The sequence below is a fragment of the Sarcophilus harrisii genome, chromosome 5 (assembly GCF_902635505.1).
Source record: "Sarcophilus harrisii chromosome 5, mSarHar1.11, whole genome shotgun sequence".
In the NCBI taxonomy this organism is placed as follows: domain Eukaryota; kingdom Metazoa; phylum Chordata; class Mammalia; order Dasyuromorphia; family Dasyuridae; genus Sarcophilus; species Sarcophilus harrisii.
The window spans coordinates 61,136,834-61,164,654 of record NC_045430.1 but is presented as its reverse complement, the minus strand read 5'-3'; the positions used below and the strand labels follow the sequence as shown (position 1 = coordinate 61,164,654).

The window sequence follows — 27,821 nt, the reverse complement described above, 5'->3', positions numbered from 1 at the left end:
CCCAGATTCTGAAAGCTTTTAATGCCAAAAAAAGGAAGTCATATTTTAACTGGAAAGCAATGGGAAATCACTGAAGCGTCTCGTGCAAAAGGAATGGCATTTTCATAGCTGTGGTTTAAGAATATCAATTCTGAAGCCCTGTGGCTGGATTAGAGAATGGATTCAGGGAGAAGGACAGAGACTGTTGCCACAGTTCACATACGAGGTGATAATGGTCTGGACTAAGGTAGTTGTGATGTGAATGGAGAAGAGAACTCTTGGCAGAGATGTGAAGGAGATAAAATTAACAAGACCTGCTGAGGAATAGAATACAAAGAAGCAAAGGAGAATGAAGGATGACTGTTAGACATTTTAAAAAAATTTACATTGAGCCTAAATCTGCCTCTCTAAACTTTCCACCCATTGCTCCTTCATTTTGTCCTCTGCAACCAAAGAGAAAAAGTCTAATTTCTCTTCAACATCAAATATTCAAAAATAAGTGCTTTGTCTTCTCAGGCTAAATATTCTCAATTCCTGTACCTGATTCAATGCAACACAGGCTAACAAACATTAATTAAAACACTTTTGGACAAGACACTGTATTAAGCTGAAGATACCAAGATTATCTTCAAGGAGCTTATATTCTCCTGGGAAACATAGAATGTGTATGCATATAAGAAAATAAAGAGCTATATACAAAGTAATTTCAAAAGATTAACAAATGTAGACTGGAGGGCCTGGATGACCTGCACTCATAGAAGTAGCAATTGAGTTGTACCTCAAAGGAAATTAAAGATTTAAGAGGCAGAGGAAAGGAGGCCATGCTTCAAACCCGGGGGCCACTCATGCAAAAGGCATAGAGGCAAGAGATTGAATAACTATTGGACTGCTTTGATGACAATGGAGTGTGTGTGAAAGAGATTAATATGATACAAAACTGGAAAGAAAAAAGTGGAAGCCATATTAAAGATGGGTTTAAATTCCAGGTTGAAAATTTTGAATTTTATCCAAGGGATCATTGGGAATCCCTGAAGATTTTTGAGGAGGGAAAGAACATGGTCAGTGTAATATTTTGGGAATATCAATTTGCTAGCTGCTTGGAGGATGGAAAGAAATATGACCCTGGAAACAGGGAAATAACTAGGGCTTCATTGTAACAGTCTGGATGAGGAGAATTGAGCATTTGAAAAAGGGCTGAAATGAATATAAAGCAGGGGCAACTGTTTGGATGTGGAGAGAGAGGCATTAAATCTAGGATGACTTTATGGTTTCAAGTTCAGGAAGGATGGTGATATCCTCAACAGAAACCGGAAAGTTTAGAGGAAAGACAGGTTTGTATATCATGGTTTCTAATTCTCTCAAAATTTTAATCTCCCTGTTCTGGATGTGCTCCACTTTGTCAGTGTTCTTCCTAAAATATGAGCACAGTACAAAAGTCAGAAGATAGTGAAACTATTATCTCACTTCTTCTGGCTACTATACTTCTGTCAACTCAATTTAAAGTTGTATTTGCTCCCCTGACTGCCATGACTACTGTTCTTTTTGGCTTGTAGCATATTAAAATCCTCAGGGTTTTTTTTTTTTTTTTTTTTTTTCTGCACGAATGTTGTCCAGACACAATTCATGATTGTATACTTGTAAAGTTGGTATTCTAATTCCACATGTGAGACCCTATACTTGTCCCTCTTCTTTCACTGAATCATTCAATCAAACTTTTTGGTCATTAGTTCTATCATTCAATATGAATGGTTTAGGTCCCTAAAACATGGAAAGAAAAGGCAGAGAATTCTCATTCTCTCAGAGGATCAAAACCTCTCTCCTTTCTGAAACATGGAAAAAATTCAATATTTTGAGATTAAAGTTCTCTAAACCTGTCTTACCAGAAAAAAAGTAAAGGAAATGGAAGGAAGAGGTATATTGATCTCTTTGAAAAGCTTCTCAGTTTCCATCAGGCTCATTTCCTTATTTTATTAGACCATAGACACTCTGATAATTTTGCTAGCTGTAAGTATTTTAACTTTGGTTCTAACCCTAACTTTGCCTTACGGCAGCCAGGCTGTCTGTTCTATAAAGTTCTTCAAAGTGCTTAGTAAAGAAAAGTTGGAAAGGAGGGGGCAGATCTACAGACTGCCTAGTCACTAAGCACAGGACTTCAAGCCACTGTGTGCTTCTCGTTCAGAAAAATGGGACAAGTTACATGATTGCCCTCTAGAGTCCAAACTTAGCAATATGAAATATTGATAATGAGCTCCCCAGACACAGAGAAATGCCTTGCTTAGAAGCCGCTGTGACAAGAGAGGAAGGTTTAAACCAGAATCCAAGTGAATCATTCCTTCCTTTCAGTTTCTTCTCCCCAGAGTTATCCCAAATGTGACTACAACCCTGGGGACTTTCGTTTACTTAACGCTAATCCAGTCTCTAGGCCCAGCTGCCTTCCTGCCCAACATCAGGACTTCCTCCTGGGGCCAGCTCCCTCCTTAGAATGTGTGTCAGGCTGTTTATACATTTTTTAGCAAAGGTACCAGGGGACAGCAAGCTAGATAAGGCAAATAACAGTAAAATGGACTTCAACCATTGGGGTTAAAGGTTAGAAGTGAAAAGAATTTAAAAGAAAGGCAAATATTTTTAAACTCTATACCAACTTTTTTAAAAGGGGGGAACCAGTTTACATATGTTCTCTTGTTTGATCATCACAGCAACCTTGTATGGAAGGTACTATTATTATCCCCATTTTATATTCAGGGTCTGAGTCTTGCAGTTTGAAGTGTAGATCCCCTGAAGGAGGATACCCCAGATTCAAAGAATGCTGTGAGTCTGTATCCATTAAAATTTCAAGGAAAAAAACAAGAGAAGGGAGGATCTGGAAAGAATTCCTAAGAGGTGGAAACTGAGCTATGGCTACAGGAAGCTAACACTGCTTATAAGGTCCCTTACAGGACTGCTTTTACCAGTCAGCTAGAGTACAAGGTTGGTTCGAAGCAAGGCACTTAATGAAATGACACTAATAAAAGAAAACATTTCCCCCATAAACTTGGTGCCTCACTTTCCCACAAGTACACACACCATCAGTAGGAAGAATAAACACAGATAAGCAACATGGATGGCTACAGTCATTTACAGAGTCAAAATGTGCCTCTATTTCTGCCTTGCATTACCTGACCGATTATTAAAAACTGATATGGTTTAGTTACACCATTGCATTTCTGCTGAATCTGACCCCTAATGGTGTTCCTTGGGCATGTAGTCTCTACTGGATGTGGTTTCATTAGACCTGCTCTCTTGAATGCAGTGTCTGGTGGACATTGCAAGTTCTAGCCCTACTGGTCATGTAAGGATAGACCCTGCTTCCATATTATGATTTCAGTTAAAGCCTTTGATTGTAAGACTCTCTTTCTCATTAGAAGTGAGAACTTTTATAGGCTTTTTTTACAGGTCTTTAAAGGAAAGCAGCAGTCCTCAACCAGATGTCTAGCATCAGTGCAAAGAATCATAAAAATGAAATCTCAGATTTTTTCCCCACACTTAATGATTGAACTCTCTTGATCTCTTTAAAAGCTTGGCAACTGAGGTCTCTCATCTTGAGCAGGAGAGTCTTAGCCTTTTGCTCCAAGCCTTTTGGAACAAAATTCTTTGGAACCAAGAGTCAATATGTTTTTCACTAATTAGTACCTTCAGGCTCTAACATGTTTTTGTTGTTTGTTGTTTGTTTTGTTTTGTTTTACTAAACTTCTTGGTTGCTGAGCTTTGATCATCACAGGTGATCCCAATCTCTCAGTGAACATTTAAATCATATACCTTCTGATTTTAAGCTCTGAAATCTAAACTATACCTGTTCATGAGATTTTGCTTCAGATTATCTTTACAGCAAACGAAAAGGGGCTCTCAGTTCCCATGCAAGCGTTTAGCTGACTAAGACATTAAAAATATAGCAGAGTATATTTAATCCAACAAAAAAAATCATAGAATCAGACATATAAACAGTCAAAACAACTAGCCTTCTCTGTACAATGATCTCCACCTTCCCAGGGACACAGGACATATAATACTCCCTAGATGGAGATACTTACATAGGAGATAAGAAATTAGGGTTGTTTGGTCAAGAAACTTACTCTTTGGTGAGCCCCCTTTCTTAGAGGACTACAAAGTACTACAAAACCTCTGACAAGGCTCCTCCTTCCCCGATCTGCAAAATTCCCATAATTCACATTATCAGTGAAGAGCAAGATCTATATAATGACTCTGTTCTTTGCTGCTTCATAACTATGACTCCTTGTTGGTTCAGGACTTAATGTGGTCCAGTGAGAGAAGCAAAATATGGACAGAATATTAATTTTGAATTCAAGTAGACCTGGATTGGAGCACTACTCCCTAAGATTTATTGAAAATGATGATGTTCTTTACTCACATTAAAGTGCCATATAAATATGAGCTCTGGTGTTATTAACTTTTCTATTGGTTCCAGGATGATTGGTCAAGGAATTGTTCCATTGCTTTGCTTCAGTCTGCTGCTGTAGGGCCACATAGTTCCTTGGTTTCCAGAAGGCATCATAAAGAACCAATTCATCCACTACTGACCAGATTCTCTCTGTCCAGACTTTAGGCTTTTCATTCAGTCTCTCTTTATGCCACTGTACCTTCTTTGTAAAGGCTGAGGCCGGGAGAGCTTGAAAATCCTGTGGTTGTCTGGCCTTGAACTACATCATTAAACTAATTAATTTCAATTCACATCAAAGAGTTAAGCATGTCAAGAAAATGTTATGCTGTAATAAGGAGTCATGGTCAATGCCAGAAAGTCCTCATCAGTGGGCAATGATTCTAGTCTGTGGGGTTCCAGTGTTATTTCCAGGGCTTCTCTCTCCAAATTTTAGGGTCATCTTTGACCCCATCATTTCTCTTTCCTTCCCATATCAAGACCTAGTATGATGCAGTTAGAGGGATTGTGTTTAAATCCAGAGTGTGCTCTGTGCTAGCTATTTTACTTTGTGAAAATTACTTTATCTTATTGGGCCTCAGGTTAGACTATATCAGTCAGATGTCGGATATATTATATTACATTTTCAACTCCAGTTGTGTAGGACCCTCATTGAGATGTCTAGAAAGATTACCAAGCAATTATAGTCTAGTGTCCTTCCCAAACTATCTATCTATATCTATATTAATCTTAACTAGATGAAAGTGAAAGTATCCCAGGGATTCTTCAAATTTTGAGATAGGGTTACCATATTTCTCCATCGTACATGGAGGCATGAATTGCCAGCAACTCATGGAACTTCTTCCGAGTTTCAGCAGCTTCGTCCTTGAGAGAGAATGCATATAAATGAGTATGTGCTGGCAGGAAGAAGCCAGCTAGGTAGCACTGTGGATGTAGCTAGGAAGTTAGGAAGATCTGAGTTCAAATCCAGCCAGACACTTACTAGCTGTGTGATCTAGGAAAGTTACTTAACTTCTGTTTGCATCAATTCCCTTATCTGCAAAATGGGGATAATAGTAGCATCTTCCTTCTAGCATTGTTGTAAGGATCAAATGTATGTAAAGCACAGTGCCTGGTATATAGTTAAGTGCTATATAAAGGTTAGCTATTATTATTATTAATGGACCTGTGGGTGAAAGTATGTAGTTCTTTCAATTGTTGGAACCTTGCTAACCTTGTACTCGTGGGTCTTTAGCATCATGAAAGAAAAATGTAACTAAGTGCTTTTTTAGTCCTTCAGATTTAGCTTTTTGGTTATCTTCTTCCTGAAAGTTATAATGCTTTCCCGAGGCCCAGGGTCTCATTCCAATCCTTGGTCTTGCCACCTGCTCCAGCTGCTATTCATTCCAGACAGACAACAGGTAGAAAATGTTGCCTTATAGATGACTATATTTGGAAACTTATGCAAATATATATAAGTTTAAGCATTTGGGTATAGAGAGTTGGGAATTATACATGTGTAGTTATATATATATTAATACCTTTATACATATATGCAGGTAAGCTAACATGTATGTAAATGGATTCATGTATAAGTTGTGCACAAGTATGAGTTGGAATGGGATCCACAGATAAACTTGTCCTACCCCTAATTGAATAATGAATCTAATCTAAAGATTCCCAACAAATAATAACCCAGCCTCCACTTGAACACCTTCCTTGACAAGGAATTTTCTACTTCCTGAGGCAGTGTATTTCATTTTTATATAGTTTGAATTATTGTTTCCCCTTATATTCAACTGAAATCTATCTCCCTGTGATTTCCACCCATTGTTCTCCTAGTTCTGCCCTTCATGGCTAAACAAATCTAATTTTTTCTTCCATATAAGAGCTCTTTAAATATTTGAAGCCAGCTATCATGTCTTTTCTGCCCACAAATCTCTTCTGTAGCCTAAACAGTCCCAGTTGCTTCAACTAATTCTCATATGGCAGATTCTGAGCATGCCGTCCCCCCTTCCACTGTGGGAAAGTGTCTCAATTAGGGAAAGGAGTAGAAATCTAGAAGTTGAGAAATCTCTAAATCAATCAGAGAAGCCAAAGTATGGGACAGAAAAGAACATTTTCTAAAACACTACTTATAGACTCATAGTATTAGAATTCTTAGTATTAAAATGGGAAACAACCCTAGAAACCATATACTTCAAACTCTTTACTGATGGGAAAACTGAGGTGCAGAACAAGTGATATAATTTATCTTCCTGGGATCCCACGGCAAAGTAGTTACAGAGTCTGATTAGACTCAGAGGCTCTCAGTCCAAGGCTTTTTCTACTGCAATGAGTCCTGGGATTTCCTGATTAACTTTGCTTTTTTCCCTTGTAGCCCAGGAATCCCAGCCCCAGGAGGGACCTGCCCATCAATTTTAACCATTATGCCACAAAGAAGAGTGTTTCGGAGAGCATGCTGGATGTGGCTCTCTTCATGTCCAACGCCACTCGACTGAAGGCTGTTCTAGAACAGGAACCACCTTCTCCCTACTACATAATCCTGGTCACCCTCCTCAGCATCTCTCTGCTCTTACAGGTGGTCATTGGGATCCTCCTCATCATAACTGGTGAGGAACGAGGGATATTAAATGAGCTGCTTCTTGTTGCATTTTACAGCTAAGGGTTGTCTGAAGACATCTAGTAAAGGGAAACATATTAATTCTCAACACAACCAAATTCTACTTTGGATTAACTAAAAGGATGTTCTCTGACTAAGCCCAAACCCACTTCCCTAAAACTTCTACCCTTTGCTCCTAATTTTTCACTTGGGAGCCAAGTAGAAGAAACTTTTTTTTCTTAATTTTTTTTCTGATTTAATTTTTCCCAGATTGTTTTCAGTTTGAAACCTTTTTTTTTTTAAATCATTGAAAATTTAGGATTTTATTTGTAATAGCCAAAAAAAGTCTTTGTAGAAATGTTGCAGAGGGAACTAAAACATGAGTCCTTTCCATAACATTCTTTCACTTAAAAAAAAGTAGCTGGATTCCCCAGTGCACATTTTCCAAAATTACAGAATATATGCCTTTATAGATAAATCTTTGAAAATGATACCTTGTTACCAGAATTAAAAAGTTGCATTTCTTCTTTCTACTAATACAATATAACATAAGAGATATTATGAGCTAAAATGTAGCATAAATGGTAAAATAAATAAGAATTGCTGAAGATCTGAGATCCCTGGATATCAGAAGCACAGGAAGAAAATAAACTCTACCAATAAAGGATAATTTAATAAAACTTAGGAACAAGGTAACAAGTTTTCTACTTGAAGAGTGTAAACTTAAAGTCAATGAAAACACTGGGGGTTTGAAAACAAAATGTACTCTTGAACCACAAATGATTTAGAAATAAAGTTAGGAAGGTGCAACTGTGTCTCCAAAAATCTGAATGGAAATTCTTGCTCCATTTCCTAGCTGTGTAACATTAGACAAGTTACTAAAGTCTCTTGGTCTCTTACATATAAGTCCATTTGCAGAATATAACCTCAGTCTGTAAAGATGTTTTCTGAAAGAATTTTTCTTTAAAACTTCAGTAATTACTGAAAATTACAAAAGACTAAAAGAAAATTTGTAGACTAGATGGGGCAGATTACTAGTAGTTAAGTAGTTCTGAGGCAAGAACATTTAATTAGGTTTTGTTTTTATCATTGCCATAAAATACGTAGGTAATGAAACTACCGTTCCTGCCTTTGCAAAGTTAGTGATCATTCTTTCCAGCTGCTTCATATGGCAAGGAAAGAGCAGGAAGGGTAGTTGTTGGTGCGTCCAACTAAGAAGATCTGACAAATGGGAAATATTTCAATTTTTAAAGGAACATATATGTCTCCCTGATTGGGGAAAGGAAGGAAAGAGAGATTGGTGTTGAGGCTTTCCCTCATCCCTTTTACTTTCTCTTGTGAAAAGGGGGATCAATCTTTCTTCAGAATAGTATAATAACTTTGCAATGTAAAAAAGACATTATTCAATTTTAGCAGGTCACTAAAAAATTCCCTTGTCCCTTCATACACTTATCTAACCTTCAGTCTTCTGTTGGGTTCTTTTCTTAAAGTCAACTGGTGATGGGCAATTTTGTTGCCATGGCTTGCTGCCTAGCCTAGGTTTTGTTGTGGTCCAGTAAGATAATATACTTTACAAACTTTAAAGCTCTATCACTGCTGCTGACAATGATTGTCAAACATGTGAAAGTCCTTCCTAGTGCTTTGTAGTATTATGCAAACACAAAACTACTATTATCATTGTTAGCTATTGCCTTATAGAAGCCACTGGTCCGTGGCAGGGAAAGGAGAAATTTCAGCCTTCTGACTCCCTTATCCTACCCTGTGCTGAACCTGGGACTCCAGTCTATGGTTCCAGATTGTGAGATTTTAAGAGAGATGCCCATCTGTGGCTTCTGGCTCCGGCATCTCCACCTACTCATCACTCCCACCTTTCCAATCTTCTACAGCACGGATGAATTTAAATGAGGTGTCAAAGCAACAGCGGCTGAACCAGCTCAACAACACAACCATGGTCATGGTCTTCATAACTGTCATCATCAACATTTTCATCACAGCCTTTGGAGTGCAGAAAATGGGGCAACCCTGGCCTACACCCAGGCCCTACTGAACCCAGCCTGGGGCCCAGGTGAGGATAAGGGATGGAAGGACTTTGTTCAAGCACACACATGGTCTGCTCCCTGGCTTCTGGGAGGGTGTTGGGGGAAGGGTGGGATTCTTACAGAACAAGAGAGTCCGTGCCTAAATACCAATGGGGTGAAGCTAGCTTGAGAGAGGGCCTAAATAAGGAGATGGAGCAGGGTTAGGTCAAATTGGAAGGGGAGTAGCAACAAAGCATGAGCAGGCTTAGGGACAGGCCCCTCAGCCATGTTCAGGGATTAGGTATGAAGGAAACTTCCCTTTGCCTTGTCTTAAATTTGCTAGATATTTGTTCTCTCCAAGACTTTTTTTTTCTAGTTAGAAATGGGCAGTTAGCTTCTATGGATAGTAGAGAATAATGGAAGTAGAATTTTTTTCATGTCATCCTCATCACCTTCCCAGCTAACCTTTCTCTTTGCTTCCTCTACAGGTGAAGACCCTGGAACTCCTGCTTTCTTTCCCTTTGACTTCTGCCAACCTTAAAGATCTCTACCCACCTCCACCCAGCTCAATAAGCCTTCCCCACAGTACCTGGGAAGAACCCACATGGTTGTGTTGGTCCCCAATATAAATGCAAATGCTCAAGTATTTGATTCTGTTAGTCATAGTGAATTCTATATTGGTGGCTGTCAATGAATGTTTTGTGCTCAGAATGAGGACGCTATCAACCTTTCTAGTATTGTTCCCCCAAACCCAAGACTGCCACAAAGGTGCTGAGTCTGGGGTTACTGCCTCCAAGTCAACCATATCCCCTTTCCTATTTCATACTATTTTCTTCTCTCTAAAGAGAAAAGAGTCAACTATAAAGTGATCTGCTAAACGAACATGCGTCATTCTTTACCCTTTTTAGTTCATAAGCTCGTAGAGCTAGACCTGAAGAACTTCAGAGATCATCTATTAAATACTCTCCCATTTTATAGATGAGAACACTGAAGCCTTGGAAGGTTTAAGTAACTTGCCCAAAATTCACACACATACAGGTATTAGGTCAGAGGCAGAATCTGACCCCATGCCCTCTCACTAGGGAGCTCTTTCCACCAAACTACAATGCTAGTTGTGTGCCCAGGTAAGAGGGCAGGCTTAGGCTTCTTCAGTTGTACCACCCTTCTCTGGAAAGGAGCATATCTAGAGGCTTGAAACAGAAAAGATGACATGAATCGCCCCCTTTCCTTAGGGATCCACTTTCAAATAGCTTCTCCTTCCTTGCTTGGGCAGCCTCCCACTAAAGGGCTGCCATGTTGATTTCAGGCACTGTCAACTTGTGATCATCCGTGGATGCATTATCCATTTTGTGGATTACCATAGCAAAATTTTAATCAAAGTTTGGCTTTTCCCCCAATAGCACAGCATTTCCCTTCCAGTTTCCCTACACAACTGCCAAAACATATTCAGAAAATGCAAACTGATTTTAATGTTAGTGAAGCATAACCAGAAAAGTCAACTTGTAAACTGTGAGAGTTGAAAGGAGCCAAAGGGATAATCTAGGCCTTCATTTTACAAATTAAGGTTCTAGAATCCAGAGAGGTTGTGACTTATTCACAGCTAGAAATTCACTTGAACTCAGGTCATTTCACTGAGTTTGCTTGCCTGGCACCTATAGGAAGATCATATAGAAGTCATTTTGGGAGTATCTGCTATTTCAAGTCAATCCTAACCATAGCTCCTTCTAAACAATGTGAATCACCGACAGGTGACAAAATAGGATTATTCTGAAAAAAAGTGTAGTCATTACTCTCTTCAAATCAGCCTGGCCCCATGCTCAAAGCCTCTAGACTGAAGCTTTCAAAAAGCTCAGCATTCATCGATTCTAGGTAATAATAATGGCCTTACATTTATACAGCACTTTCAGATCTGAAAAGTGATTTTACAGTATCACAGACCGAGTTCAAAGATCACCTAGTTCAACCCTCCTCATTCTATAAATGAGCAAACAGTACATCTGAAACTGTGATAACATGGGTAATAAGTGGAAGAGTCTGGAATTAAACTTTCTCATCTTGTACCATGCTTTTTGGCTCCATTTTACAGATGGGGAAACTGAGACTTAGATTAAGTTAGACTTGCCCGTGTTCATATAATTTAGACAGTATCAGAGCTAGGCCATTGGACTATAAGTTTACTGATTTTCCCTCTATATATCATCCTAATAGCTTGTAAGCTCTCTGAGGGCAGGGACCATTTCTTTTTTCTCTATAGCCCCATGGAAACTAGAGTCACACATAGCAAATACATTGCTACAGGTGAGGGTAGCACTGCTATTTTTTGACATAGCCACTGATGGATGTGAGACATGACTGATAGACACGAGGCCATAATTCCCTTCAATTCAATCCCTCCCCACACAGAAAGGTAACAAGAAAACATCAGACTTGCATTTTTCTAAGAAGATGCTGTATTTAACCTTTTCTCTTCCCAACCAATTCTTTCTTTTATATAACAGAAGCCTAGGAGGCCTCTCTTCCTTAAGGCAGATGGTACAGAGGTAACAGTACAGAAGTCAAATACAAGGCACTTAAGTTTAAGGTCCAGGGAAGAAAACTGGGGTGGGGGACTGGGATGTTGGGGCAAGGGCTCTAGTAATCTGAAGGAGATGAACCAGGAGGACGATTTCCAATTTGCCTTTTCCAGTCAAAGCCTATTATTTCAGGTCTTTTAAAGAATTTCCTTCAGAGGAAAGCTACTCTGAGAAAATGGATATCTCATATGGACAATCCTAATTCTCCTTTCCTCTCCTCTCTCTTCTCTGTCACTGGCTCTGTTCAGAATACAGCAAGTTTGAACTAGGGATAGCATTCAGCTGAGGTCTTGGATCCCATTTTGTTTCTCTATAACCCTCTCCTCATTAACCAGAGGGCTTCCTTTTTTTTTTTTTTTTTCATCCACATACCTAGACAGACACTGGAGTACTGAGACCCGGTATCAAATGCACCATTGGTGAATGCAGCAGCAGGAGAATCCCCAGTCACAAAGGCAGCCTGGGGTTTAGTGCAAGATTCATACATAATGATCAAGTGGGAAACAGTAGGCAGAGGTAGCAGTCTGGTGGTAAAAGGGCTAAAGGACTGTATTTCACTTGTTCTCTTCTTCTTACTCTACTTCTTGTTCCTCCCAGCCCGAGATCCAGGAGCTCCAGCTAGTTCAGGGTGATTCTTCACTTTTCCAGGTGACTATCTGGAGATAACTTCAAAATATCAAGGCTGGGAAGGAACAAATAGCACCAGAACTCCTCCCTGTTTTTATATACAGACCAGCAGTTCCCTTTTCCTGCTGTCCTCCCTGTTTTTTCCCTCTCCACTAGCTTTCTTTAGACACTATAATTAAAGACACTCTCCACTTCTCTGCTCTGCAGCAAATAGTCTATAAAGCCAGTGGCAAAGGTAAGAAGTTGAAATGAGCTCGGAACCCCTTGATAGACTTCCCACTTTTCCTTCAAAACATACTCCTTGTAGTTTTCATTTTGGTTACTGGCCCCAAAGGAGTGGTGGGATGGGGATTTCAGCCCTGTGCTTCCACCAGCCTGAGCTTAGCTTCTCTAGCTGGATAAAGTTAATGCCCTGTTGTTGATGGCCAAGTTAGGTGATTGGAAGCACTTACTTTCTTTCTGTGGGAGTAATGGGGGACAGGGATATGGGTTTCGAGAGAAGGGTCACCATCTTGAAAAGGCTTGACCTTTGGAGTGTATTCAACAAGGTTTCAACCTTGATTACAAGACAGCTTCTCAAGGATGAATGGGGGGAAACAACAGGACATAGTAGAAGGTCAGAGATCTACTACTGAGAATATTCCCCAAATGTACCACCTCATCCCCCTGGGGATTGTTTTCCCTTCTGAGAAATCAAGGATTCTCACAGTCTGTGCTGGTTGAGAGAGGATGGTGGAAAGATTCAATACCACTTCCCACCCCTCTACCATCAACCAATAATTTTTTAAAGAAAAAGTCTATGTTTCATGGTCTGTACTCCCTACAAAAGGCAAGCTGGTAGTGGAAGGCTTCTTATCTGGTGAAGGTCACTCTTTCCCTTGCTGCCTTTCTATTTCCTGAAGAGGTATTCCACCTCTGCCATCTAGACCTGGATCCCACCACCTTCCACAGAGCCTCCACTTAAAAATCCTTCTTGTTGATTGACCAAAAGGCTCAAGGAAGGGGGAGACTAAAATACTGCCACCTATTCAGACTCCACATCAGGTCCATAGGTGGTTAGATGGCTCTCAATAGAGGTGGGGAGGATTCAAGGGGGTGCTGGTTTACTCCTCCCATTCATTTTTATTCCCCCTCCAGTGGTGAGCAGGAATGGAAGCAGCTGCAGGTCAGGAGGCAGGAATCAGTCAGTTCTGGCTGGGCACACTCTGAGATCACGGCATGTTCAACTGGCGACGGTTCCACATGCCTCGCTTGGAGTGGTACCGATGGAAGAAATTCCTAAGAGAGAGGCGTTCCACTTCTAGACCAGCCTGTAGAATCCTGAAGACCAACAAGAGAGAAGTCAACATAAGTGTCCAGGAGATATGGGGAAGATCTTGGGGCCCTTAAGAATACATTCCCATTCATGAGGATGTCTCTCCCTTACATTTAGGCCTTCCTCTGGTGGCCTGCACCCACTAGGGAAATGACCACGGGCAATTAGTTCTACAGTTCATCTTCCAGAGGGATAGACGGAGAGCATTAGGCTCCCTGGAGATCAATGGGAAGTTTAAAGCCATTGTCACTGGACCTTTTTTTTTTTTTTTTTTTTTAACTCTTCCCTTTATTCTGTGCTCATCTTAACCAATCTCACTCACTGGACACCTTCTGGCCATGGGAAGGGAGAAGAGGTCATGTGTACCCTTCTGTACCTGAAACAGAGCTCTAAATGGAACCAAAATAATGGAGAGACCTTGAAATCAGGAAGCCGGGAACACACATTATGTGATACCAGGCAAGTCATTTACCACCTTGACAATTTAGGCAACTCTCTAAGACTCTAAGTGACAGAAAAGATGCTGACCCACACTAGTGAAGGGAGTTTCCTCATCTGGAAATTCCTAGGCCAATGAAATCACAGTCTTTAATACTGTATGAAGGATGCATAAAATCTGACCAAATTCTGAAAACACTAATAGCCTAGGAGGTGAGGTTTGGCAGACAACCTTCATGTCCCACACCCGTATTTGGCCAGAGTCAGATGGTACTTGTATTTCAATAAGCCTCTCTGTATCTAAGAAAAAGGCAATGAAATGGGGCAGGAAGGAAAACATGTATCACCTTTGCTTAATTTCATTCTGTTCTCTTATACAAGCATGAAGCACTGTGATTTTCTACAGGATTTCCCAAAAATCTTAGAGCAAAGCACTAAGGTTTAAAACTACACAAAGACTTCTAGGATATCCAATATAATGCTTTTCTCAAGTTATTCCTCTGCTCAAAAACTATCAGTGGCTCCTTGTTTCCATTTATATTAGTTATTTATTAAGGGCTTACTATGTGCCAGGTACTGTGTTAAGTGCTAAGGCTATAAAAAAAGAGCCAAGAGACAGCCCCGGTCTCTCTCTTGTCTCTTTCTGTCTAACTAAACTAACTTTGCATATATTTGGAGAAATAAAAAACTATTTTTAAGCAATAGATTTTTATTTTCAAAATTAATGCAAACATTCACCTTCACAAAACCTTGTATTATAAAATTTTCTCCCTCTCTTTCCACTCTCCCCACCCCAAGACAGCAAGCAATAAACATGTACAGTTCTTCTAAATATTTTTGTATACTTGTCATGCTGTGCAAAAAAAAAATCATATCAAAAGAGAAAAAAAAAAACGAGAAAGAAAAAAAAAACCCAAACAACAAAAAAGGTAAAAGTACTATGCTTTGATCCACATTCAGTCTTCATAGTTCTTTCTCTGAATGTGGATGATACTTTCCATCACAAGTCTATTGGAATTAGGGCTTATCAGTTTCATCTTTTCAATAACTCTCTAGTAAATCTCTCTTCTCAAACTGCCACCATTCAGGAGCAGGTTCTCACTACTTCACACTACTGTTGATGGGTTTGCTAAATTCAAATTTCTTCTCTCTTCAATCCATCCTCCAATTCAGCTATCACAGTGATTTTCCTAAAGCACAGATCTGATCACATCACCCTTCTACTCAATAATCTCCAGTGGCTCCCTATCACCTTCAGGACCAAATGCAAAATGTTCTGTTTGGCATTCAAAGCCCTTCATTACTTTGCTCCATCTTTCCAGTCTTCTTACACCTTACTCCCCCAAACAGATACTCTTCACTGCAATTTCTCTGGCTTCTTCACAGTTCCAAAAACAAGACATCTCTTGATTCCAAGAATTTTCTCTGGCTGTCCCTCATACCCAGAATGCTCTACCTCTATTCCAACTACTGATCTCCCTGATTTCCTTTAAACTTCAACTAAAATATTACCTTCTACAGGAAGCCTTCCTTAACCCGTTTTAATTCTTGTGCCTTCCCTCTATTAATTATTTTCTATTTATATTGTATATAACTTATTTATTGTTGTTCGATTATTTCATCATGTTCAATCCTTCATGATCCCATCTGGGATTTTTTTGTCAAAGACATTGGAGTGGTTTTTCCATTTTCTTCTCTAACTCATTATATTTGGGGAAATCAAGGTAAATAAGGTAAACTCCAGGCCCATGCTCTATCCACCATGTCACCTAGCTGCCCAGATAGTTTGTACATAACTATTTGCATGCTGTCTTCTCCATTAGATCGTGAATCCCTCAAAAGCAGGTTCTACCTTCCTTCATTTTTGTATTCTGAGCATTTAGAAAAATTTCTGGTACATAGTAGGCATTTAAATGCTTACTGACTGACAATGGTTAGCCTGGTTAGTAACATATTAAGCCTTTTACTTCTTCCTAGTTAATTTTTTGTTCAATTCCCACCAGGGACTGTTCTACAACATCGCTTCTCTCCTCAAGATTTTATGTCATCCCCTCTCTCTTCTTTCATCTGAGGACTTTGTCTCATACTTTACTGAGAAAATAAAGACCATTCACCATGTGATTCCTCTTAAATTTTTCCTCTATATCTCAAAATGTTTTAATAACTTCCCTTATTGTCTCCTCCTTTACTTCAATCTCTAATGAAGAGCTTCCCTCTGCCAAGGCAAACAAACATATAGCATCCCCCCAAATTTTCATAAGCTGATTGTCCCCCTTCTTTTTACTCTTCTATATATCTCTCTAGCTACTGCTAGCTATAAAAATGACTTAGGCTTCTGGATCTGAAAAAACTCTCACATTATCATCCCATACTTCTCCCTTTCTCAGTCAAAAATCTGTCTCCTATAATAAAGAAAAAATCTATCTCCTAGAAAAATCTGTCTCCACCTATCTCCTCTGTCTTTCCTCTCATTATTTACTTCTCAATCCTTTGCATTCTGGATTCTGACTTTGTCATTCAACCAGAACTGTTCTCTCTGGAGTTGCCTCTGATTTCTGAATTGACAAACCTGATGGCCTTTTCTCGATCCCCATCCTTCTTGACTCCTTGGATGAATTTAACATTATTGACCACTGCTTCCTCCCACATAATCCTGTCTCTGGGTGTTCATGACACTGCTCTCTCTACAATCTCCTCTGACCTGTCTGATCTCTCTTCAGCCTCCTTTGTTCATTATTCAGGCATATTGAATACTGTATTGAGCAGCACCCCAAGGCTCTGTTCTATACTCTTTCACTTGTTCTCATTGGGTCTATGATTTACTCTAATCTCTTTGCAGAAAACTCTGAAATCATAAATCAGCACTAACAAACTGCTGAGTGCCAGCTGAACATTTCAGACCATTTATAGATATTTCAAAGTGGATGTCTCATAAGCATTTCATACTCACATCAAAAATTGAACTCATTACATTTATTAATCTCCCTTCCAACCACTTTATTTTTGTCCAACACATTACCATTCTTCCAGTTCACAAACTTGGCATCAGCCATTGCTCTTCATTATTCCTCACAGCATATATTCAATTAATTATCCAATCTTCTCTGTTTCTACCACCACACTACAATGCCTCCAGCATCTTTCTCTTCATTACATGGTCACCATCCCAATTCAGACTCTCGTTAACTCTTTCCTGGACTACTGAAATAGCCTCAAATATCTCTCTTGTCAATATATCCTATACATAATTTCCTTAAGTAGTGATCTGACCAAATTATTCCCCTTACTAAACAAATTCCAATAAACCATTACTCCAATAAACCACTATTTCCTCTCAGATATAATGCAAGTTCCATATTTAAAACCATGCAAACCCCAGCTCCAACTTGCCTTTCCAAGTTTATTTTACTTCTCCCCTTCTTACACTCTTTGGGGCATTCAAGCTGGCCATGTCTCATCTCCATTTCTCAGAATCTGTTTCCTTTAAAACTTCACTTAAGTATCACCTATATGTATCCTTACTTGGTCCTCCTAACCCCAATTTTTTAAAAGCTAATGTATATTTTGTATATATTCTACATGTTTCTTCTTCTTCATAATTTTCTTCTTCTTCTTCAGACCATTTATAGATAAACTCATTATATTTATTAATCCCCCTTCCAAACGTTTTATTTCTGTCCAATCCACTTCATTCTTTCAGCTCACAAATTTGATATTAGCCTTTGTTCTTCACTATTCCTCATAACATATATCTTTTTTTTTTTCTGATTGAGGCAATTGGGGTTAAGTGACTTGCCATAGCTAGGAAGTATTATGTCTAAGCCTGGATTTGAATTCAAATCCTCCTGACTTCAGAACCAGTACCCTATCCACTGCACCCTTTAGCTGCCCTTGAGAATGCAAGTTTCTTGAAGGCAGGGACTGATTCATTTTTGGTTTTTCATTGAGATGTTCAATAAATCCTTAATGACTGACTGACCTCCTAAGGATTTACCTCTCAATGAGATAGCTTATTCTCTCTGAGACAGGCAAAATATTTTCTATTAGCCCTTTCTGCACCCCTCCCAGAGCTTCCTTTCTGGGAACAGAGCTCTAGCAGTGGTTATTCTTCCTTTGAGATTCCTACCCCGCTTCCTACATCACCTGTCCAGGAGCTCCCAGTCCTCTCCACCCCAGCGGTCTCGGAATTCCTTGGTATTCATGCCTCCAATCTTGTCCAGGTCCGATTTGTAGATGCCCAACAGGCCAAATCCATTCACTTCCCAGTAACCTGAGGGCAAACAAGGAAGCAAAGGTGATATTCAACTCTTCCTACCAAGATGATTGTGCTTAAAATAGTGAAGAGGAGGTCTTCCTACTTAATTTTAATAAGTGAGAGCAGTTCCTAGGTTAAACTTTCAGAATGCTTTCTGAAGGAATGAGAGTATAGTAGTCTTGATATGATTTCTGACTATCTTTCTGGGTGATATTTTCTGGGATTTGATCAGCCAAGCTTTTCCCTTAATCTACTCTCTAGAAGTTATCCTACTCTCTGAGGATGATCTGTCAGTTCTGAGGGGTCAGGAAAAATAGAAGGCCTTTCTTCTTGCCTAACACTGACTGACAAGCAAGAATGACTCAAGAGAAACATCCAAATGTATGATACTATAAGTTAGATCCAAGAGGTAGAAATGACCACAGTTGACTTAGCAACCTTCTTTCTTTTGTACCAAAGAGAGCTGAAGTACTAGCCTCCTGAAGAAGAAAAGAGAGAAAGGGAAAGGGCAGCTTAGTATGAAAAAAAAAACCTTGTACATTTTAGTAGACTGAAAGCCCAACAATGAGACACAGCAGCTAAAACAAGCTGTTTTAATCTTGGGTTGCAGAAGTGTGTGATTAATTCTCCTAGACACAATACTTTAGGAAATACGTTGATGAAGACATCCAAAAGATAGTGAGGGGACTACAAAGTATAACATAAAAATACCAATTTAAGGAACTAGACTTGTTTAGTGTAGAAAAGAGAAGACTTACGGAGAATATGTAGTATTATAAAAATAGCTGGAAAACATGTGAAAAAGGATTCATCTGATTTTGCTTGTCACAATAGTAATAACAAATAATAATAACTAGCATTTATATAGTGCCTTAAGGTTTGTGAGAACTTTGCAAATATCACATTTTATTATCACAACTACTCTGGCAGTAAGTGCTATTATTGTTCTTCAGTCATTTTTTAGTCCTGTCTAACTCTGATTCCATTTTTTTTTGTTTTTGTTTTTTTTTTTTTTGGCAAAGATACTGGGATGATTTGCCATTTCCTTCTCTAACTCATTTTACAAATAAGGAAATTGAGGTAAACAGCATTCTGTGACTTGTCCAGGGTAAACAGCTAATAAGTTTTTGAGATTATATTTGAACTCAGGTATTCTGAGCCTGGCACTCTATCCATTGGACTATCTAGCTACCTAAGATGTTTTTATTATCTGCATTTTTAACAGCTGAGGAAACCAAAGTAGGTAGTAGTGAGCCAGGATATGAACTTAGGTCTAGTGCTCTACCCAGTAGGCCATCCAGAAGACAGAAGTATAAGAGAAACAGATTTTAGAGAAGAAAAAAGTTTCTAACAGAACCTTGCAAAAGTAAAATGCCATGCTTTATTCCCTGTCACTGAGAGTTTTCAAGTGCAAACTAGATGAGGACTTGTCAGGAATGTTATAAAGACTCCTATTCGTGTATAAGTTAACCTAGGAGAATTTGAGGTCCCTTCCAAATCTTAGATTCCTCTGATTCCAGATGATCTTAAAAGTCCTATTTCAGGAGATTTCCCTTCACATATCCTACTTCCCAGCCAAATTAGTCTTTCTCCCTCACTCAGAATTCAGCATCCCATCTTTTGCCCCCAAATTTTTATCTTGACTACCCTCTCTTGTGGAATTCACAGCCTCCTCCTCTCTGCTTCCATTTCTTATTTCCTTCAAGGCTCAGGTCAGGCATCCCCTCAAACAAGAAGTCTTTCTTGACTTCCTAATTGTCAGTGTTCTCTCTAATTATCTTGTATTGGGTTTACAAGCTATATCCAGTAAGCAGGGGATGTTTTTTCTTATTTTTGTCTTTGTATCTATCATGTTTAGCACAATAGTAAATATATACTTATATGGTAAATATTTACTAAAAGCATATTGAATTGAATTGATTTCTGGGATTCTGTGAACCAGGGGCAAATCCCAAATTTTTAGTACTGCATAGGCTGCTGCTATTATTTTTTCCTGGATTCCCTCCCTGGTGGGGTGGAATGGGAGCAAAAAAAATGGTGACTGAACGATGATAAGGGTAGCTAAGAGTGAAGTCTTAGAGTGACCAGCTAGTTTTATTGTTGTGTTACTTTCAGTACACATATATAGAATACATAGATTTTACCATTTTAGAGTGAGGGGGCAGAGACCACAGCTAGGTACAGTGCTAATGTTCAAGCTAATGCAACTTGACTTGTTTTGGTACTGGAGGCAGTGATCCAAAGGCTCTCCTCAGTCAGGGTCAGTACTTACCCTCAGGCCTTTGAGGTGTTGCCCCACACTGCAGTCTCATCACCATGGGAGCAAAGGCCATCTTGCCCTCCACACAGTGCTTCCGAATGACATCAATGACTCCAGGTGGAAAGTGTATATGGAGATCACACAGGAAGATAATGCTATGTGGGTCCTGGAGACAGATGCAGGTAGGATTAGGTCAGCTCTCCATGGCAAAGAGGTAGCCCTCCTTCCAGGAGTGTGCTGGTAAATGTTTAACAATTCATTTCAGCAGTAATGGTGGTGATAGAAAGCTAAGGTCAGGGATAAGGGACTTTCAGGTCAGGGAAAAAAACTTACACACAACTCACTAAGGCTTAACTTTCCTTATTAATATTTTCTCTATCACTTTCTTAAATCTAGACTCTAAACAATCAACAAAATTTAAAAAATTGAAAAACAACCCAAGCCCTGATTTGTAATGTTTGTTGATTTCTGGGATATAAATGGTCACAATGGAAATTTAATCATCCAAATTGCCTCCGGCACACTCCTATCTCCTCCTTCCCTTAGTGTTGCTCAGATCCCTTTGTAATGAAACATCAGGTACCTCCCCAGAACTGCTAACCAACAGGAAAAGAAGTGGACAAATTAAGAAACTATCAGAGTTTCTAGGAACAAATGAGCAGCCACTCTAGAAATTCAAACTATCCTCTGGGTTATTCAGTTGCCTCCGGGGCTAAGTCCACCTTAGTGGACCTGAGAGTATACTCTCACCTCCTTTCAATGGTAAAACTGTCAACTTTACATACTTAAAGAGACCATACCAACCCCATGCTTCTCTTTCCTTAGTCCAGGACTAAATTATTTTCAATCCCTTTACCTTCACCAGGTCCACACCAGCCTGGAGTCCTGCTGAGCGCTCAAAATTCCCAGTCAACTTCATATACTGGTAGCTGCAGGGAAGAGAGATTAAATGCATCCTGAGTTCTGCATTAGGAGGCCAGAAGTTCTCAGAAGAAGTTGAGCGGGAATAGGGCAGCAAAGGCAGTGGTGGGGAGCTTTTGGTCAGAGCTAAAGGGCTCTGAGATCAGACTTACAAAAGGGGGAGTTAGCTCTAGAATGGAGGCCAAGATAACTGGATTTACCTGTTAGCTTTGCCTCCAACAATTTGCTTGGGGTCTTAGAAAAAGAAACTGTTCAGGCCCTCCCACTAGCCAGCATGTTACCATCTCACCTTCGCAGACTGGATCTCTTAAGTGCCATCTCTACATCCATGTCCTCACTGCTATAGTCAGTGATGATGATGTTGAAATGGGGATCGCCGGTCACCTGGGACAGCTTCTCCATGTCATTGATAAACTGCTGAACCCATCGTGCCTGATTCTTCACTGCCGAGGGAAGAGGGACAGAGAGAGGGGAAAATGGGCATTAGACTCTGATGCATCTCATAAGCCCTGTCCAATCCTCTGTGGATACCATGGCTAAGGTGAACTCTCGTACACGATATGGAGCTGAAAAATAACTCTCAACCCTAACTATGTTAATCATGCACTCTTGCCTTCTTCATATCTACTAAACATGCCCCATATGAGGATTGCTTGGGATAATGTTATGCTACTTAGCATAGCCTTCAGATGCTATAATAACCACATCTTCTTGTGCATCCTATTATAATCACATTACATGCACTTTATAAAAGCCTTAGTATAACTCTTTATTATTACATTTCTGTCATTTAATTATTATTGATGCCTTTCATTACTTGTTGCTGGATAGAACTAGTGGGGTAGATCTGAAGCTAAAATAGTATTAACTATGATGATGGCAGCTGGGAGTCCAGTCTTAGCCGGTTCCATTGTTGTTGCTGCTTTCAGTACACACACATATATATAGAATACACAGAGTTCACCATTATAGAATGAGAAGACAGTGTAAAGACTTCAAGGCAATGCAGCAAGACTTGTTTTTGCTTTGGGAAGGCTCTCTGTGACCCATTTGGGGTTTTCTTGCACACATCAGAGTATTCACACCCATTTATTCTACCTCTCATCCCATTAAAACACACCTTAGCTCCTGTAACAATAACCTCACTGCAGACTCTCCTTTGGCCAGTTACAATGGGTAGGGTGCCCCACCCTGCTCCACTAACCGCCATCCCCTCTGCTGCATGACTCACCAGGCACAATAAAGTGAACGACAGCACGATGGTTCCAGGAGAAGCCGAGGGGCCAGCACAGTTCGGGTTCTTTGGACTGGCTGTTGAGCAGGTGCCGCTGGCGCTGGTGGCCCAAGACCATGCCGCGTAAGTTGCGTGCTTCTGGATCCTTGCCACCACCCACACTCACCCCTCGCCAGTCCCGGGACAGCACATACTCTGAGAGCCGCACTAGCTGACCATTCTTCTCCAGAAGCTCCAGCTCCAACAGGTAGCGACTCCCTCGAAGCCGGTCCTGGCGTTTCTCTATGTTCACCACACGATTTAGCTGGTACCGCCTAAGGGAGGAGGTGGGGATAGCTTTATCATCCTTTTCTCTACTACTCCACTCCTCTACCTTCTGGTTATAGGGTCTGAGATCTCAAAAGTGACTTCACACAATAACTCACACTTACGTGACACTTTATAGGACTCAAAGTATTTGGCTCACAACAACCACAGTGTGTAAAGATGATTATTCCATTTGACAAATGAGGAAACTGAGGCACAAAGAGTTTAAATGCCTTACCCAAGGTCATGTTGCTATTGGAGACATAGCCTATACTCAGAGCTAGTTCTCCTAAGTCTACTGATTTTTTTTTAACTACACTACATTGTTTTATCAAACCATTGAAAGAGAACCTTACTAGTATCTGAACTAATTTATTCCCATTTATTAACACCAGTGCTCTATGTACCTGAGCTGTCAAATTAGAAAGCTGGAGAATGGTAGGTTTTTCTTCAAAAAGTCTTCCATGGGGGCAGCTAGGTGGTGCAGTGGATAAAGTACTAGCCCTGAAGTCAGGAGGATCTGAGTTCAAATTCAGCCTCAGAAACTTAACACTTTCTCACTGGGTGACCCTGGGCAAGTCACTTTACCCCAACTGCCCCAGCCAAAAAAAAAAAAAAAAGATATTAAAAAATGTTTTCCATGACTAAAAAGAAATGTTCTACAGGTTGATTTCAGAAAAGCCTGAAAAAATTTACATGAACTAATGCTGAGTGAAGTGATAAGAACCAAGAGAACATTGTACACAATAACAGCAACATTGTGTGATGATCAACTGTATTAGACTGGGTTCTTTTCAACAATATGGTAACAAATGCAATAGACTTGTGATATCCAGAAGACCAAATGTGGATCAAAGCATAAATCACTCGACATACTTAAATGAGAGAGGCTAGAGCATCAATACATTAAATGTATTCCATGCTACGAGTAATCATTCACCTAAAGGGATTTAAACTTCCATGTCATGACTCATGGAAACGTTTTGCCTAATTTCACACATACCTTCTCAACTGGGGAGAAAATGAGAGAACTCAAAGTTTTAAAAACAAATTTAAAAATTGTTTTATTTGTAACTGGGGAAAAAAATAAGAGATTAAATAAAAAATAAATATTCATGTCAGAGCATAGGATAAGATTGAGGTCAGATGTTCAGATGGAGGCAAAAGACTTCTTGCTCATTCTTCTGTCCTTCCCTCTCCCCATGTTCCCACCCCACTTGAGAACCCTTTTACCTTACCCCCTTATTTTCTGGTTCAGCTTCTTCAGAAATACATGTGTAACCTCTAGGGCTTCTCTCTCCCGCAACAAAAGGTTGCCTGATGTGTTACAATTTAAGTCAATCCAATCAGTCCTCAGGGTCTGAAAGTCCACATTTCTAGCGCTGAAGGTCTGATTCCAGTTCACCGCAGGATCAAACAGAGGTACATATTCAAATGACTCTCCTAAGTCCTCTTCCTCCTCTCCCTCTTCTTCCTCCTCTTCCTCCCTTTCCATCGGCCTTTCATCATCTTCAGTCATCACCACCTCCTCCCCATGCTGCATTCTCCTAGCAGCCTCTGGCTCTGCTCCATCAGCCTTTCTCTGTTCCACAATGTAAGACTGAACCTGATTCAGCCACTGAGATTGATCCAAGGTCTGCCTGCGGTGGCTACCTCCTACCCTGGCTCTCTTGAACCGAGGGGAAGTCACTGCCAAGTGCTCAGTGGGCTGTTGGCTGGAACGAGATGGTTCTTGAATGTGCTTAAGGCTGGGCTCTTGCACCTTCCTCTTCCTGGAGTTCTGGAGTGGGGAGTCCCTTGTCCTTGCTATAGAGGAAGCTTTGTTGTTCTTGTCTGGTATGGCTGCTGGGGAGCTCCTCTGATATGTGGCTAGAAGCCTCCGCCGGTTTCTGAGGTGATAGTCAGTGGCGTCCTGACTAGGGATGGAAGTAGGGTTGCTCTGATCTTCTAAGATCCCTGGGCTCTGGTCAGTGGGGATGGGGAATTCTTCACCCTGATCTCCATACTGGGACTCATTGGGGAGGTCCTCCTCAAAACCTACAAGGAACCATGTAGAGGTGGGTCAATATCAAGAAGGAAAAAAAAACCCAGAAAAATGGGGAAGGAATGGGAAATACCATCCAGCTGCATCCCACCTCAGCCAGGAAGGTAACTACTGCTGTCTCATAGTCATGATTCTGTGGTTGCATGGCTTTGTGTATTAAAGAGGAACAATAATCTATTCTGCTTACTTTAGGAAGTACCCATCTAGCTCAGTGCCGGGAACTGACGGCATAATCAAAGCCATTTGACAAATCAATTCAGTGCTAAAGAATCTTTGCCCAGATCTTCTCTCTCCTACTCTGCCTATGGCCTAAGGAAGGCACAGAGGTCAGGGAAAAATTATTGGGTCCCAAATCAGGAAACTTGTATTCCAGTTGTGGTGCCCTACTTACTACCTGCATGACCTTGAGAAAGTAAATTCAATCTCTCTCTGGGCCTCCGTTGTTTCATCTATAACATAAAGAAGTTGGATGAGATGAATTTTTGAGAACCCTTCCAGTTTTAACAATGTCTTACACTTGTAGAATCAATCAGTCAACAAGCATTTATTAAACTCCTATTATATGTCAGGCAGGAGTGCGTTAATCACCAAGGATACAAAGACATAAGCAAAATATATCCTGCCCTCAAGGAGCTTACATTAAAATCTTTCAAGATTTAAAGTTAGATTCAGGGGAGGCAACAGCTATGGAAATCTCGGTTTAGTATTCCTTACCTGGTTGCTCCATTCTCTCTTTGAGCTCCGGACTCTGTCTGTCGAATTGGTCAATTTTTATATATTTCTGAAAGCCAAACCTACAGAAAGGGAAAAAAAAACATCTTGGCACCCTAGCTCTCCATATAAAGTTACAAGGTGAATACTGGCTGCTTCCTTGTTGGAAGCCCAATGAGAAATGACAGCAATGTCCTTAAGTAGAGAAGAAATAAAAGGCTCTCTTAAACTTAAATGTCTACATTTTCATTTTTTACTATGAGAAAATAATGTAACTCCAGACTTTTCCCCTCTCTCCCTCAATCATGGGGCAGTGGGATCCTCAGGATTAAAGAGATTTCATTCTATTCCTTCAGAATATCCATGCAATTCTCCAAGAAATGGAGGGAAGTCACTTCTATGCTCCAGATTAGCATTACTTACTTGTCCAGATAGTATGAATTCTCCTGATAGAAGCATTTGTTATGTGTCTCCATGTGACTCAATCTGGTGTAGTCATTTGGGTATACAAAAGACAAATGAACCTGGTGGAAAAGGAAGACAAATCATTCATCTAAAGTTAAGCATCTTCCCCTTGGTGTTTATCAGGCATTGACCCCATTCAGAATCTGGCCTCAGCCTGCCCAGGATGAGAGAAAGAAAAAGAGTCTCTAAATGAGTCACATCTGCTGCTTAGATCACATCATTCTTTATATCAATTGCACTATGGAGAATATTAAATTTTAATCTCCTTTTGCCTTTCTGCTTTCATCCCCCTATTATATCTATGGCAGTATCTACAGCAGACAACTTCCCTTTTCTCCCTTCTCCTGCCTCCAAGATTTTTGCTTTTGAAACAACCTTCTTCTTTCTGATCACTTCCTTCCCCTGTCTGTAAAACATCCATCCTATTTTCTAGTTTGCTAACACCTTTCCTAATTCCTCTTGAAATCAGTCTGTACAATGTGAACTTCTCTTAAATCTTAATTCTTCTACTCCTCTTAAATCAGTTTTATTTTATTTTCAGGTCTCCATAATCTCCCTCACCTCTATTGAGAAAATAAGAAATAAAAACCTATATTACAAATGTGTATAGAGTCAAGCAAAACAACTTTCTGGATTGACCATGATCCACCTGCATCCACTCCAAATGTATCAGTGTGCACTCTGAGTTCATCACCTCTTAATCAAGAAGAAGACAATATTTCCTCATGAGTTCTCTAGAATTGTGTTGGTCCTTAAAATGACCACAACTCCTAAATCTTTCAAAGTTAATTGTTTTTATGACATTGTTCTGCTCACTTTAATTTGTATCAGTTCATGTAAGTCTTTCCAGGTTTCTCTGAAACTACTCCTTTTATCATGGCTTTCAACATAATAATAGTTGATTTTCTCCTCTAAAATGTTAAATATAAAATGAAGCTTCTAAAAGAATGTTCATCACATGAGGTACTTTCCTCTTATTTTCTGGCACTGGACAGAGTTCAAAATTGCCTTGGAAGGTAATGAGGACAAGCATAGGAACCTTCTAACTAAAGGGAATTCAGAAGTTAGATGGTGGAATCCAGATGTACAAGGCTAGATTTTAAAATGTGCCAGTAAAACAGCAAAGTCAATAGAATGTAAATTTCTTACCTGGTTAAATAGCTTGTTGGTTACCTAGGAAAGAAGTCTGGATTCCTGAACCTTGGAGCTTATTTCCCTTTACTCTCCATAATGTTTGTCTGTAATGCTATGTTTGATCAGATATGAACCTTAGGTACTACTAGTCTCTCTTAGTTCCATAATCTGTAACCTCAGAAATTGACCTTGGCTTCTGCTTCTAAAACTGCTCTCTTCAGCCCATATAGGTCCCAGAATGGTATTCCTATCCCTTGTCTTCTATTTGTACTTCTATTCTATCCATATTATAACTCTATGGCACTCTTGTTCCATAGCCAAAATGTCTCCCTCACTCCCTAAAATACAAAGATTTGAGTTGTTGTTTTTTTTAACTGTCTTATAACTTCTACCAGATCACATATGTACAAATTTGAAAACATGTTTAACTTCCTTGATTATATTCCATAATCTTCCCTCTCCTTTATCTTGAGAGTATTTTACCCTATCCCAAAGCAGCATTTGCAGTTCCTGGCAATATATCCCAGC

At 39.8% G+C, this 27,821-nt stretch overlaps 2 protein-coding genes across 2 annotated transcripts in view; one reads left to right on the top strand and one right to left on the bottom strand.

Annotated features, from left to right (window-relative positions):
• NINJ2 (ninjurin 2) overlaps window positions 1–11,787 on the top strand; it is a 150,927-nt gene extending 139,140 nt beyond the window's left edge. The window contains exons 2-4 of the mRNA XM_031939517.1: window positions 6,771–7,002; window positions 8,879–9,057; window positions 9,499–11,787. Of these exons, the coding sequence (XP_031795377.1) occupies window positions 6,771–7,002; window positions 8,879–9,039 (393 nt within the window). The 3' untranslated portion in view covers window positions 9,040–9,057; window positions 9,499–11,787. The remainder of the gene's footprint in view (window positions 1–6,770; window positions 7,003–8,878; window positions 9,058–9,498) is intronic.
• A 664-nt stretch (window positions 11,788–12,451) lies between these two features.
• The window catches only part of B4GALNT3 (beta-1,4-N-acetyl-galactosaminyltransferase 3), a 144,536-nt gene continuing 129,166 nt past the window's right edge, over window positions 12,452–27,821 (bottom strand). The window contains exons 12-20 of the mRNA XM_003771314.2: window positions 26,118–26,218; window positions 25,698–25,777; window positions 24,178–24,976; window positions 22,631–22,947; window positions 21,689–21,842; window positions 21,335–21,407; window positions 20,491–20,644; window positions 18,107–18,233; window positions 12,452–13,530 (exon numbers count right to left, since the gene is read on the bottom strand). Of these exons, the coding sequence (XP_003771362.1) occupies window positions 13,422–13,530; window positions 18,107–18,233; window positions 20,491–20,644; window positions 21,335–21,407; window positions 21,689–21,842; window positions 22,631–22,947; window positions 24,178–24,976; window positions 25,698–25,777; window positions 26,118–26,218 (1,914 nt within the window). The 3' untranslated portion in view covers window positions 12,452–13,421. The remainder of the gene's footprint in view (window positions 13,531–18,106; window positions 18,234–20,490; window positions 20,645–21,334; window positions 21,408–21,688; window positions 21,843–22,630; window positions 22,948–24,177; window positions 24,977–25,697; window positions 25,778–26,117; window positions 26,219–27,821) is intronic.